Below are 15,424 nucleotides of genomic sequence, written 5' to 3'. Positions count from 1 at the left end.
AAACTAATGCCATTTATTCACGAGAACCTTGATCAACAAGGAAGACCAGACTAAGCAAGAAGACTGGACTCTGAGAAGTAAAGATTGTATTTATAAGGTTATTTATATTTGAGTGAGACATTCCATTCAATGTCTCTTTCATTTCTGCTTATGTAATACTGTCAAGATATGGATCAAAGAAATACACAAAAGAGACACTGATAAACAAAATGTCACTAGAAAAGATGGCACAGATTGGTCAGTCATCTTAGTGACTCATATACTAGGTCCTAGAGGAATAGAAAGTTGCTAAATAGAAAAATCCATTTTGAAACCAAATTGTTCATAACATTTGTCAGTCCACAGAAATAATACAATAGAAGTTGAACAAATGGGCAGAGAACTCAACATATTTAACCTCGAAACTGCACCAGAAAAAAAAAAAAAGTATGGCTGGGCACGGTGGCTCATGCCTTTAACCCCAGCACTTTGGGAGGCCGAGGCAGGTGGATCACGAGGTCAAGAGATCAAGACCATCCTGGCCAACACAGTGAAACCCCATCTCTACTAACAATACAAAAATTAGCTGGGCATGGTGGTGCGTGCCTGTAGTCCCAGCTACTCAGGAAGCTGAGGCAGGAGAATCACTTGAACCCGGGAGGCAGAGGTGGCAGTGGGCTGAGATTGTGCCACTGCACTCCAGCCTGGCAACAGAGCGAGACTCCTTCTTGGGGTGGGGGGAAGAAAGTATGATGAAAGAAAACATGTGAAGAGCTGGAAAATTAGGACCAGATCAGAGAATAATGTTTACAGTACATGGGAAAGGAAAAAAAGTCGATATTTGTGGTTACCTTGAAAGGAATTTATGACAGTATAGTACCTGATCCCAATTCAACAAAAGCTGGAGAGTTTTAAAAAACTATTAAAATATAGCCTTTCTTTTTTGTTAAAAAAAAAAAAAAAGACTTAAATGCTAGACACTGGTATGACCTAGAGAAGAGCAACTGATTAAGAAAAATCTGTAATGATTAAAATGAAGTCACTGCTCAATGTAAATACCAAGGGAAGACGAAGTAAAAAGAAAAGAACTGAAAGGCAACAAATCAGACCACAACTATTGTATTTTCAAAATTGTATTAGGTATCACATCACTACATAAAGTAAATAAAAACTCTTAAGTTAGAGTGCAAAATGAAAGCGCCTTATTGTTTTAAAGGTGCAAAAGCAAAATATCGCAAACATTTTCAATAGAAAACTGATTTATAAATCCATTTATAGAAGATCAAAAAACCAATGTTTAATACCAACTTTAAGTATAAATAAGAAGGAAAAAACTGCTCCATCCTACTGTTTCTGTTTCAACGTCTATGTCTTCTGCTCTTTGCCTTTTGGAGAAAATATTGCGTTGTAAGGCTGACGTCTTTTTGGGCGAGGACAAGGATCAAGATCTTCCTTAATATAACCTTAAAAACAAATCATAAACTTAGAAGACTGTATGTGAAACATGTATTTCTTTCAGCTTATATCTAGTAAACATTTCTTATTTCATGCTTTGTAAGTTTATATAATTCTGATTATTAGCTTTGTGATGCTGATGATTGATCTCACTATTTAGCATGTTTCCTCATTTATAATAATGACAGCGGTAAACATTTACCAAATGGTTGCATACATCATCTCATATAACTCACATTCGTTTGAAGTAGTTTCTACTATACCTGTTTCACAGATGAGGTAATAGAGACCCAAGGAAGTTAAGTTACTTGTTCAAGTTCACAAAGTAGCAAGTAGAGGAGCTGGGACCTGGCCCAAGCTCTTTCTTATTTCAGAACCAGAATTCTTAAACACTTTCCTATTCTGCCTCCTATAGGTAGTTGCAAAGGGGGACAAAGTGCTCAACATGAACTCTACTATAAATTTCAGGTACTTATCAAAAACACTTTTTACAGTAGCTATTTCAATAGATGACAATCCTTCTATACCATTCAGACTATTAGATCTCCTAAGGTGTCTCTAAGCATGTAATTTTCAGGGGAAGTATTTGCTCTGCCATACGCATAGGGGTGCAATCACAGGCTCTATCCAGACTGTTTCTATCTGGTGACCAGGCAGTGAGATATCACATCAAAGGTGACTCAATCTAGCTTAATAATGGGGAAAGCAGAAATACAGTGAAAGCTGTCAAGAGAGTTTGCATCTTTTGGAAAAACTATCCTACTGTTAAACATCTGGAGCTTCTCCAAAAGTGAAGAAGGTCTCTCTCTCCTTGTGCAGTTAAATCATCAGAACTCTTCATTGAGAACAGCTGCTTTTCAAAATTAAATTAAATTAATTGTTTTTTTGAAACAGGGTCTTGCTCTGTTGCCCAGGCTGGAGTGTAGTGGTGCAATCAAGGCTCACTGCAGCCTCCACCTCCAGGGCTCAAGCAATCCTTCCATCTCAGCCTTCCAAGTTACTGCTGGGACCACAGGCATGCGCCATCATACCTGGCTAATTTTATTATTTATTTCGTCTAGACCCAGGGTCTCACTCTGCTGCCACGGCTGGTCTTGAACTCCTGGGCTCAATGGATCCTCCCATCTTGGCCTCCCAAAGTGCTGGGATTACAGGTGTGAGACACTGTGCCCAGCTGAGAACAGTTTCCATAAGATGGCAAGGCTGAAATGAAATTCTAGGTGGTATAATTTTATCATCTGACATTTATTTAATGCTAGTTTTTCTTCTAGTGGGTAAAAATTTTAGATGTTTATCTATAACTGACAAACACAGGCCTAAAGCCTGAGGGCTACTAATTAATTAAAAAGTCAAATCATAAATATTCTAAACACTACTATACTTTTCAATCACATACCAGAAGACACATCCCGTTTTCATAAAACTATTTTTTTTTTTTAAGACAAGTCAGGTACAGTAGTGAGAATGAAGGGAAAGAGTAAAAGAAGGAGTTTGATCTGTAACTGAACGATCAACTGAGATAACTAATGGCCTCTGGAACAGCTAAAACTCAGTATTTTAAACCAAAAGGTAAGACTTAGTCTGCACCCGGGTAGTCTTTGGACCATGGAGAAAATAGCAAAAAATAATAAAGAGGTCAGATAAGTCCCTGCTTAGCTAATATTCTTCCTCTCTTGTGGCTTTTTTCTAAACAGCTTCATTCAAGTATACTTGGTATATATAAACTGTACATATGTAATGCATGTAGTTTATATATATATATAAACTGTACATATGTAATGCGAATATTTAGTTCTTATGTTTAAGGATGATTTTGAATTAAAATTCTTCATAAAACTAAGAGTATATTGTCTTATTAAAGAGAATGTCTGATTGAATGTCTGTACCAACATTCATTTAATAACAAATGAGTTTTGAACTATATGTGCCACATACAAAAAAAGTCTAAGAATACAATCACGTAGAGAATAAAATCTTTAAGAGGCCCCTTCAGGTCGGGTGTGGTGGCTCGAGCCTGTAATCCCAGCACTTTGGGAGGCCAAGGCGGGTGGATCACTTGAGGTCAGGAGTTCGAGACAAGCCTGGCCAGAATGGTGAAACCCCATCTCTACTAAAAATACAAAGAAAAAAAAGCTGGGTGTGGTGGCGTGTGCCTGTAGTCCCAGCTATTCAAGAGGCTGAGGCAGGAAAATCGCTTGAACCTGGGAGGTGGAGGTCGCAGTGAGCTGAGATCATGCCACTGCACTCCAGCCTGGGCCTTGCAGTGAGACTCCATCTCAAAAAAAAAAAAAAAAAAAAAAAAAAAAAAAAAAGCCCCTTCACAAAAACTAGCTATTAAATGCTCTATGAGCTCCTCTGGAATGATATTTTCACAACAAAGGGTCTGTGAAATGGACCCTGCTTAATTAAATAGCTCTTTTAAGGCTAAGGACTCGAGCTTTTCATTTCATTTAAACCAATGATTACAATGAAGTTTAGACCTTAGTGACTACGAATTACTATATGCCTGGAACAGTGGTAATGTCCAGATTAATAATCCTAGCTTGAGCACAGAAATGGGAGTATGCTACCCCAAAGAAAGTTATATGACATGAAGACTTCAGATCACATACCCAAATAACTCAACTTTGGTAGAAAATATAAAACCAGAAAAGTGTAGATCTATATTTTTTAGCATTATGCTACTGGTAAGACAGAACAAAAATTACTACTCTTGACCTTTTATTAACAGCCTAAAAGCTGAATATATTCTCAAATTATATTAAATGTAAGTGCCATATCTAAACAAGCTAGTTGCATGTCAACAACCTAACAAATAAATATCTTTTTAATTCAGATACCATTTATAAACATGCAGCATTCTGGATAAGTGAGGTTTAAAAATCCAAAATTCATAGCAGGAGATTTAAAAAGATTCTCTCTTTTTAAATATAACTTTGCTGGTAGTTTTTGTTAGGTTATTTATTTTATTTAACGTCATTTTGGCTGGGTGCAGTGGCTCATGGCTGTAATCCCAGCGTTTTGGGAGGTCAAGGCAGGAGGACCACTTGAGGCCAGGAGTTCCAGACCAGCCTGGGCAACATAGTGAGACCCTGTCTCTAGAGAAAAACAAAACAAAAAAGTGCTGGGTGTGGTGGCACATGCCTGTAGTCCTCGCTACCTGGAAGGCTGAGATAGAAGGATAGTTTGAGTCCATAAGTCGGAGGCATCAGTGAGCCATGACTGTGCATGCCACTGCACTCCAGCCTGGGTGACAGAGTGAGGCCCTATATTAAAAAAAAAAAAAAAAAAATCATTTTGATGATAGAATAAAAGAGAAATTGTTTTTTGAAATTTGGTAAAGCAGAATAATATAAGCACAATCACATTAAAGTGATATAACCAATCTCTAATTCCAACTAAATTACTGAAGAGTTCTTTTATCTTTAGGAATGTTTTTATGTCACAAAACTAGCACCCAACTTGCAGAAAAGGTAAAGAAACCATAGAAAAAAAGGTGCATGTTCACATTTGGGCATATACAGTATTTTATTTTATTATCTTATTTCATTTTATTTTTGAGACAGAGTCTTGCTCTGTTGCCCAGGCTGGAGTGCAATGGCACAATCTTGGCTCACTGCAACCTCCATCTCCTATGTTCAAGCGATTCACTTGCCTCAGCCTCCCAAGTAGCTGGGACTACAGGCATGTGCCACCATGCCTGGCTAATTTTTTGTATTTTAGTAGAGATGGGACTTCACCATGTTGGCCAGGCTGGTCTTTAACTCCTGACCTCAGGTGATCCACCCGCCTCGGCCTGCCAAAGTGTTGGGATTATAGGCATGAGCCAATGTGCCCGGCCAAGTATTTAAAAAAAATAATTATAAAATGTTACAATCTATACTCTCACCTCTTTCCATACAAGTCTGAGTGGAAGGAAAACCAACCTCCCAAAAATTCTCTGGTGTGTTGGGTGGAATGTAGCGGAATCGGTGTCTTGAGCAGGAAGCCAACTTCTTTTCTCTTTCTTCTGCTGGCATATCTGCATAATACTAACAATAAAAACTGGTAAGTTTTTTCACTGAAGAATAATAAATGGAGTGTTATGCTTATTGATTATAAACTAGAAGCTAAAAAAGCCATTTACTAAGATATTCAGTATTCTAAGGAAACTTAATCCTCACTGATGATACTATTAGTAATTAATTCTTACAGACAGTACTGATGTTGGTCTGTGAAGTGCCTGCTTCACTGATGAGAAAAGGAGCTTGTATCACAATGTAAACCAATAAAGTGCTTCCTTCATCAATAAAGTCTTACAATGAAAAAAAAAAAAGCCAGTTGAACTTGACAGTGTGCTTAGTGATACAGCGGATTTATACACTGGTAGAAAGTCTTTATCCTTATTAGGCCAGTAACAAAAATTCAGAGGTCTACATGTTTCTTAATTGTTATCTGAATATAATGTGTGTTTCAAGGTAATTTTCCTATCTCTACGGTTTTAAAAAACAATTTAGATCTGAATGTTGTAGGCTCCATGAGTTCTCCCTTTAAGGTTTCAGTTAGGATCAAAAGCATACTATTTTTTGGCAACTGTGAAAACAAAGAACTTGAACTTCATGCACACAAGGATAAAATTATATGTAAAAATTGTACAGGTTTTTAAGGCCTAGACCTAATGAAAACAAAGCAGTAGTATAAGGTTTAATAGAACATAGATGGACAGAATCACTTTTTTTTTTTTTTTTTGAGAGACAAAGTCTTACTCTGTCACCCAGGCTGGGGTGCAGTGACACGATCTTGGCTCGCTGCAACCTCCCACTCCTGTGTTCAAGTGATTCTCTTGCCTCAGTTTCCCAAGTAGCTGGGACTACAGGCATGTGCCACCATGCACAGCTAATTTTGTATTTTTGGTAGAGACGGGGTTTTACTATATGTTAGCCAGGCTGGTCTCGAACTCCTGACCTTAAGTAATCCACCTGTCTGAGCCTCCCAAAGTGCTGGGATTACAGGCATGAGCCACCCAGAATCACATATCTAATCCAGCCAATTCCTTCACTTTACACTTGAGAAATTGAAAATGAAAGTGGTAATTTGCTAAAGATATCACCTATTGAAAGTGACAGACTTAAAACTAGAATTTAAGTTCGAAGTAAAAGCTTTTAATACATTTCTATTTTACGTAGATTAAAGGCTTTAAAGAAGTGTAAAACAACTTTATTCAGGTATCTTTTTCATCATTCTCACTGCCCTAAGTTTAAGCCTTTGTTACCTTAGTCTGGGATGAGATGACCTTAGAGAATCAGGGATTACTGGAAAAAACACTGCCACTGAATTAAAACATACTTGAGAAACAGTAGTCGGTCAGTGCAGTTGTAAGACGGCAAGCAAATGGGTGAGTGGTAGAACAGGAAATCAGAGAGGAAGTGCAGTGCCAGAGTTTGTTGTCCTTGATAAGGACTTTAGATTCTTTTTCTTAGTGGGATGGGAGGACACTGAAGGATTTTGGGAATGACATGATTTAACTTTCATTCTAAAAAAAGGCCATTCATTGCTGAGCTGAAAGTACATTGTTAACAGATAAGAATGAAAAGTAAAAGAGAATGAGGACAGAAGTACATGGGAAGTACTTGTACTTTCTGTACAACTTTGCTGTGAACCTGTAACTGCTCTAAAAAAATAAATATTGATTTATTTTTTGAGATGGAGTTTCGCTCTTGTCGCCTAGGTTGGAGTGCAATGGAGTGATCTCAGCTCACTGCAACCTCTGCCTCCTGGATTCAGGTGATTCTCCTGCCTCAGCTTCCCTAGTAGCTGGGATTACAGGCATGCACCACCACATCCAGCTAATATTTGTATTATTAGTAGAGACAGGGTTTTACAATGTTGGCCAGGCTGGTATTGAACTCCTGACCTCAGGTGATTCACCCGCCTCAGCCTCCCAAAGTGCTGGAATTAGAGGTGTGAGCCAGTGTGCCCAGTCAAAATAAAAGTTTTAGAGTAAAAAATAAATGACCAGGAGAGCACTTAGAAGCTATTACAATTATAAAATGTTGGCTGGGTGCAGTGGCTCACGCCTGTAATCCCAACACTTTGGGAGGCCGAGGTGGGCGTTTCACAAGGTCAGGAGATTGAGACCATCCTGGCTAAGATAGTGAAACCCCGTCTCTATTGAAAATACAAAAAAATTAGTCAGGCGTGGTGGCGGGTGCCTGTAGTCCCAGCTACTCAGGAAGCTGAGGTGGGAAAATGGCGTGGACCCAGGAGGCAGAGCTTGCAGTGAGCTGAGATGGTGCCACTGTGCTCCAGCCTGGGCAACAGAGCGAGACTCCATCTCAAAAAAAAGGAAAAAAAAATATTAAAAATGTTACCTTGGTCCAGGGCATTAGTGGTGGTGATAGTAAGTGGATGGATATGGGATATATATATATATATATATATATGTATTTTTTTTTTTTGAGACGGAGTCTCGCTCTGTCGCCCAGGCTGGAGTGCAGTGGCCGTATCTCGGCTCACTGCAAGCTCCGCCTCCCGGATTTACGCCATTCTCCTGCCTCAGCCTCCCGAATAGCTAGGACTACAGGTGCCCGCCACCTCGCCCAGCTATTTTTTTTTTTTTTTGTATTTTTTAGTAGAGACGGGGTTTCACCATGTTAGCCAGGATGGTCTCGATCTCCTGATCTTGTGATCCGCCCATCTCGGCCTCCCAAAGTGCTGGGATTACAGGCTTGAGCCACTGCGCCTGGCCTGATATGGGATATATTTTGAAGGAAGAATCAACGAATCAATGGGGTTTGTTGATACGTAAGTTATTGAGATGTGAAATAAAAAAGTAGTGAATAACTACAAGATCTCAGGACATATAGGAGATTCAGCGGTGAGGTTTGGGAATTGAGGGCAGATATTGTATGTTTGTTTTTGGACATGTGAAATTTGAGATCACTATTGCAGATCCACATGAGTATTGCACACTCAACTTGTAGATTAGGCAATGGGATACATTTAAGAACTGCAAGCTTGTAGTTAGTATTTAAGTACATGGGACTGGCACTTCCACTTCTGTTTATGATTGAGTAACAGAACAGATTCACCCTCCTACATAAATTAACTAGAAAAACTAAAATGTACACAATAATTTTTTGCAGAGATTGGATAACAGAAAGCACGGGAAATGATTATTGAGAATGAATGCAACTTAACAGCTTTTCTATCAAAGTAGCTTTTTTCTAACTAGTAGGATTAGTTCTAGATCGTAGAATTATGGATATAACTAAAAATCAGAGATTTACTCAATGCGGACCATATTCTTTAAGAAATCATGATATAGGCCGGGCGCGGTGGCTCAAGCCTGTAATCCCAGCACTTTGGGAGGCCGAGACGGGCGGATCACGAGGTCAGGAGATCGAGACCATCCTGGCTAACACGGTGAAACCCCGTCTCTATTAAGAAATACAAAAAACTAGCCGGGCGAGGTGGCGGGCGCCTGTAGTCCCAGCTACTCGGGAGGCTGAGGCCGGAGAATGGCGTGAACCCGGGAGGTGGAGCTTGCAGTGAGCTGAGATCCGGCCACTGCAGTCCAGCCTGGGTGACAGAGCGAGACTCCGTCTCAAAAAAAAAAAAAAAAAAAAAAAAAAAAAAAGAAATCATGATATATTGAATTTGTGTAATGAAAACTCACGAACTCACATTATAGGCTTTTGCTTGTATTGCCAAACTGCTTTTCAAAATAGTGATCCCCATTGTTAGTACATAAGAGCATATTTTTACCCAATGCTTACCTGCATTACAATCTAGTCATACTTTCACATATAATTTTAATGTGCTTGGTTATCAAATTTTCTAGCCCATAGGTTAAAAAGGAAATTTAAAAGGAGAAGTAAATTGCTGACGGCAGGCATCTGAGAGCTAATGGACAACAAGGGAAGAAATAAAAACAGCATGTTCCAGGTCAAAACAGAACCTGCCTGGGACTATTTAGTAAAAGGACAATCAGTACAGTTGGCCCTTCATATCCTTGGGTTCTACATTCATGGATTCAACCAGCCATGGATCAAAAATATTCAGGAAAAAAACCTGCATCTGTATTAAACATGTACAGACTATTTTTCTTGTCATTCCCTATGCAATACAGTATAACAACTATTTACATAGCATTTACCTTGTAATAGGGATTATAAGTAATTAGAGGTAATTTAAAGCATAATGAAAGAATATGCATGGTTATAGGCAAACACTATGTCATTTTATATCAGGGACTTGAGCATCTGTGGTTTTGGCATCCACAGTAGGTCCTGAAGCCAGTTTTCCACAGATACAAAGGGATGTCTGTACCAGCTACTTCAACATCCAAGACAGCCAGTGTATAAAAGGAAAAATGTAAGTGTTTAACTGTTTATTCATTGTATCTTGTTTAGGAAGAAAAATGTTTGGTGCGGTGACTCACACCAGTAATCCCAGTACTTTAGGAGGCTGAGGTGGGTGGATCACCTGAGGTTGGGAGTTCGAGGCCAGCCTGGCCAACATGGACCCGTCTCTACTAAAAACACAAAATTAGCCAGACATGGTGGTGCATGCCTGTAATCCCAGCTACTCGGGAGGCTGAGACAGAGGCAGGAGAATCATTTGAAGCCGGGAAGTGGAGGTTGTGGTGAGCTGAGATCAAGCCACTGCACTCTAGCCTAGGCAACAAGAACAAAACTCCGTCTCAAAAAAAAAACAGTAAAAAGGAACTTGGCCGGCCACAGTGGCTCCCATCTGTAATCCCAGAACTTTGGGAGGCCAAGGTGGCTGGATCAATTGAGGTTAGGAGTTCGAGACCAGCCTGGCCAAATAGTGTAACCCTGTATCTACTAAAAATACAAAATATCCATGCATGGTGGGGGGTACCTGTAATCCCAGCTACCTGGGAAGCTGAGGCAGGAGAATTGCTTGAACCTGGGAGATGGAGGTTGCAGTGAGCCAAGATGGTGCCACTGCACTCCAGCCTGGGCAACAGGGCAAGACTCCGTCTCAAAAAACAAAAAAAGAACTTATATTGGTGGTACCAATTATTTGAAAAAAATTAAGAGTATACCTAATTTCCTGAGAATGCTGGTGAAAATAATGTTTTTTTTTTTTTTTTTTTTGAGACGAAGTTTCACTCTTGTTGCCCAGGCTGGAGCACAATGGCATGATCTCAGCTCACTGCAACCTCCGCTTCCGGGGTTCAAGCAATTCTCCTGCCTCAGCCTCCTAAGTAGTGGGATTACAGGCAACTGCCACCATGCCCAGCTAATTTTTGTAATTTAGTAGAGACGGGGTTTTACCAAGTTGACTAGGCTGGTCTTGAACTTCTGACCTCAGGTGATTCACCCGCCTCGGACTACTACCAAAGGTTTCCCTAAATAGTATATGTATAGGAGCATTTGCTATAACACAAGGGTCAACAACTAATGCAAATACAGAAAAATGTCATGAATGTCTTAAGCTGGCCATAAGAACTAGGGCTTATGCCCCACACTCACGTAATCTAAGAGAAACTGAGGGTTTTTCATCTGTTTATATCTCTCAGGTCACAGCCAGAATACTTTTTTTGTTTTTTTTTTTTTGAGACAGTCTCGCTGTGTCACCCAGGCTGGAGTGCAGTGTTGCACTCTCCGCCTCCCAGGTTCAAGCAATTCTCATGCCTCAGCCTCCTGAGTAGCTGGAATTACAGGTGTGTACCACTACACCCAGCTAATTTTTATATTTTTTAGTAGTGGCGGGGTTTCACCATGTTGGCCAGGCTGGTCTCGATCTTCTGGCCTCAAGTGATCTGCCCTCCTCGGCCTCCCAAAATGCTGAGATTAGAGGCATGAGCCACCGCACCCAACCCAGAATACTCCTTATTCCTTCTGTTATGCCTGGCTCAAATAAGAGGTTTCTATAACAAATACGGTCTGTATATGTGATTTTAAAATCATGCATTTATTATCTATAAAGTCATACTAAAAAAAAATTAGTATCTACATTAGTACTTACAATTTCACATTCCTTACATGTGTGCCCAAGCAGTTTTCTTCTCTCCTCTTTTTTCCGAACCACCTCAATATGAGGAAAATTTTGCAAGCTAGTCTCTCTGGGGGGAAAAATGAATTAAATTAACAAAGCTTAGAGTTCAGAGGAGAAATAATCCCCAAAACATTCATTCATTTTATTTGAAATGCTTATTCAGTATGTTAGAAAAATATTGCTTCATCAAATACTTATTAAGTGCTTACCTTAAATACACCAAGTATTTTTATGGCTATTTTTTTTCTAACAAAAAAAAAATAAAACTATTTACTAACCGAAGTGATCTGGAAATTCAGTATAATCCCCATCAAAATACCAATAATGTTCTTCACAGAAATATTTATTTATTTAGACACACAGTCTCGCTCTGTTGACCAGGCTGGAGTTCAATGGCATGATCTTGGTTCACTGCAACCTCCACTTCCTGGGTTCAAGTGATTCTTTTGCCTCAGCCTTCTGAGTAGTGGGATTACAGGCTTGTGCCACCACGCCCAGCTAATTTTTTTATTTTAGTATAGACAGGGTTTCACCATGTTGGCCAGGTTTCTCTTGAACTCCTAACCTCAGTTGATCTGCCCACCTCAGCCTCCCAAAGTGTTAGGATTACAGGCGTGAGCCACCATGCCCAGGTTTTCACAGAAATATAAAAGACAATCCTAAAACTAGTATGAAACCAGTAAAAACATAGCAATAGCAAAAGCAATCCTGAGCAAAAAGAATAAAGCTGGATGGGCACAGTGGCTCACTTGAGGTCAGGAGTTCGAGACCAGTCTGGCCAATATGACGAAGCTACGTCTTTATTAAAAATACAAAAATTAGCTGGGTATCATGGCACAGGCCTGTAATTCCAGCTACTCAGGAGGCTGAGGCACAAGAACAGCTTGAACCCCAGAGGCAAAGGTTGCAGCGAGTGGAGACTGCGCCACTGCATTCTAGCCTGGGAGACAGAGTGAGACTCTGTCTCAAACAAAAACAAAAACAAAAACAAAAAAACACCCATAGCTTCCAAATTTTGGGGGAAGGTGATTTAAATAATAACAACTCTAGTCCTCCTACTTGACTAGCTCTGCAATTATTACACTCTTTCTCTACTATAATATCACTGTCTCAGTGATTCAGCTCTTTGTATGGTGGGAAAAAAAGAAAAAAAACCACCACTGGGGCCGGGCTCGGTGGCTCACACCTGTAATCCCAGCACTTTAGGAGGCTGAGGCGGGCGGATCACAAGGTCAGAAGATCAAGACCATCCTGGCTAACACGGCAAAACCCTGTCTCTACTAATAAAGTACAAAAAATTAGCCGGGCGTGGTGGTGGGCACCTGTAGTCCCAGCTACTCGGGAGGCTGAGGCTGGAGAATGGTGTGAACCCGAGAGGCGGAGCTGGCAGTGAGCCGAGATCCCGCCACTGCACTCCAGCCTGGGCGACAGAGCAAGACTCTGTCTCAAAAAAACAAAAACAAAAACAACAACAACAACAACAAAAAACCGTTGGATGATTACAATATTTTGAAAGGAATCTTTTTTTTTTTGATCAGTAGGCTTAAAATATTTAGTAAACTGTGCAGTAAACAGATGCGCTGTCATTCAGGCTTTGTTGTTCTACTTCTAAAGTACAGGCACAGTAGATTTAGCATAATTCTTCAGGGTCCTAGGATTTTCGGAATGGTAAATGAGCAATGGCTTCAACTTAAAGTCACAGCTGCATTAACCCAAACAAGAGTCAACCGGTCCTTTGAAGCTCTGAAGCCAGGCACTGGTTTCTCCTCTCTAGTTATCAAAGTCATAGATGGCGTCTTCTTCCAATAGAAGGTTGTTTCATCTACACTGAAAATCTGTTGTTTAGTTCAGCCATGTTCATCATTGATCTCAGCCAGATATTCTAGATAATTTGCTGCTACCGCTTCTATATCAGTACTTTCTGTTTGCTTTGTAGTTTTATATTATGGACATGGCTTCCTTCCTTAAACCTCATGAACCAACCTGTGCTAGTTTCAAACTTTACTTCTGCTGCTTCCTCAAACTAAAGAGAGTTAGAGGCTTGCTCTAGATTAGGCATTGGCTTAAAGGAATGTGGTGGCTGGTTTGATCTTCAATCTAGACCACTGAAACTTCCTCCATATCAGCATTAAGTCTGTTTCACTTTCTTACCATTGATGTGTTCACTGGAGTAGCACTTGTGATTTTCTTCAAGAACTTTCCTTTGCATTTGCAACTTGGCAGACTGCTGTAAAAGGCCTAGCTTTTTACCTATCTTGGCTTTTGAAATGTCCTCCTCATTAAACTTAATCATTTGTAGCATTTGATTTACAGGTAAGAGATGTGCAACTCTTCCTTTCACATGTATACTTAGAGGGCATCATAGTTTTTAGTTTTTGAGACAGCATCTCGCTTTATCTCCCAGGCTGGAGCACAGTGGCGCGATCACAGCTCACTGTAGTTTCGACTTCCTGGGCTCAAGCAATCCTCCTACTTCAGCCTCTCCCAGTACAATAGTTGGAACTACAGGTGTGTGCCACCATGCTCAGTTAATTTTTTTGGCATTTTTTGTAGAGATGGGGTTTTTCCATATTGCCCAGACTGGTCTAGATCTGCTCATCATGGCCTCCCAAAGTTCTGGAATTACAGGCATGAGTCCACCATGCCTCGTTCCATTGCATGGTTCTTAACTGGCCTAATTTCAATGTTGTTGTGTCTCAGGGAATAGGGAGGCCCAAGAAGAGGAGAGATGGGAAAATGGTTGGTTGGTGGAGCAGCCAGAACACACATGGCATTCATTGATTGAGTTCGCTGTCTTGTATGGACATGGTTCATGATGCCCCCAAACAATTATAATAATAGCATCAGGCTGAGCGCGGTGGCTCATGCCTGTAATCCCAGAACTTTGGGAGGCCTAGGCAGGCAGATCATGAGGTCAGGAGATCAACACCATCCTGGCTAACGCGGTGAAACCCCGTCTCTACTAAAAAAAATACAAAAAAATTAGCTGGGCGTGGTGGCGGGCACCTGTAGTCCCAACACTCAGGAGGCTGATGCAGGAGAATGGCATGAACCTGGGAGGCAGAGTCTGCAGTGAGCTGAGATTGCGCCACTGCACTCTAGCCTGGGTGACAGAGCAAGACTCCGTCTCTAAAAAAAAAAAAAAAAAAAAAAAAAAAGCATTAAGGATCACTGATCACAGAACACCAACAGATATAATAATGAAAAAGTTTGAAATATTGTGAGAATTACCAAAATGTGACACAGAAACATGAAGTAAGCTCATGTTGTTGGAAAAATGCTACTGACAGATTTGTTCAAACAGGGTTGCCACATACCTTCAATTTGTAAAAAACACAGTAATTGCAAAGTGCAATAAAGAACCGTGAAATAGACAGTATACCTTAAATGGAAGTGTAATAAAAAGATAACATACATGCCCCTCTAGTTGGTAAGCACTTTCCCTCAAAAAGAAAAGTTTTAGTCACTCTACTTCTAAGTATAAATCCTTTTTTATTTCAACTTAAGAACCCTCAACTCTGGTATGATCTGTGAATTAGAAAAGGGAAACCAAGAAAGTACACACAAAAAATATTGCCACCACTATATTTTCTTTCAAAGAGTTTATGGAATCCTAGGATTATGCAAATCACATTTTGGCCATATCCTTTCCTCTGAATATTAACTACCCTACATATATAGTGTCTTATCATGACATAGGGAATCTCCTAGTAGAATGGCATCTGTAGTAGACCTCAAAGCATCACTTAAACAAGCTTCTTGTCCCTGATGCTACACAATCGATCTTCCCAGGTTTGCAGTGTTAGTATTCTCAGTGGGAAAAGCAACCATGTAACTCTGAGAATTTTAGCATCCCCATGCCTCCATCCCCACACTTCCATTCACCTCTTGTTCTCCAGCTATCTAACTGCTTCAGAATAAATAAAGCTACTCATACATATTTTCTAAAAAACTAGTGAACCTCTAATATGAAACATTTAAA

The 15,424-nt window shown here is 40.0% G+C and overlaps 1 protein-coding gene across 7 annotated transcripts in view; it reads right to left on the bottom strand.

Moving 5' to 3' along the window:
• Positions 1–1,096: 1,096 nt before the first annotated feature.
• RBBP8 (RB binding protein 8, endonuclease) overlaps positions 1,097–15,424 on the bottom strand; it is a 118,153-nt gene continuing 103,825 nt past the window's right edge. For all 7 annotated transcript variants that reach the window (XM_031658735.1, XM_031658734.1, XM_031658736.1 and 4 more), the window contains 3 exons: positions 11,413–11,509; positions 5,324–5,465; positions 1,097–1,442 (listed from right to left, as the gene is read on the bottom strand). In XM_031658735.1, coding sequence (XP_031514595.1) covers positions 1,345–1,442; positions 5,324–5,465; positions 11,413–11,509 — 337 coding nt within the window. In that variant the 3' untranslated portion in view covers positions 1,097–1,344. The remainder of the gene's footprint in view (positions 1,443–5,323; positions 5,466–11,412; positions 11,510–15,424) is intronic.

Source organism: Papio anubis, chromosome 19 (genome assembly GCF_008728515.1).
Source record: "Papio anubis isolate 15944 chromosome 19, Panubis1.0, whole genome shotgun sequence".
Classification (NCBI taxonomy): Eukaryota; Metazoa; Chordata; class Mammalia; order Primates; family Cercopithecidae; genus Papio; species Papio anubis.
This window is presented reverse-complemented; position numbering and strand designations above follow the sequence as displayed.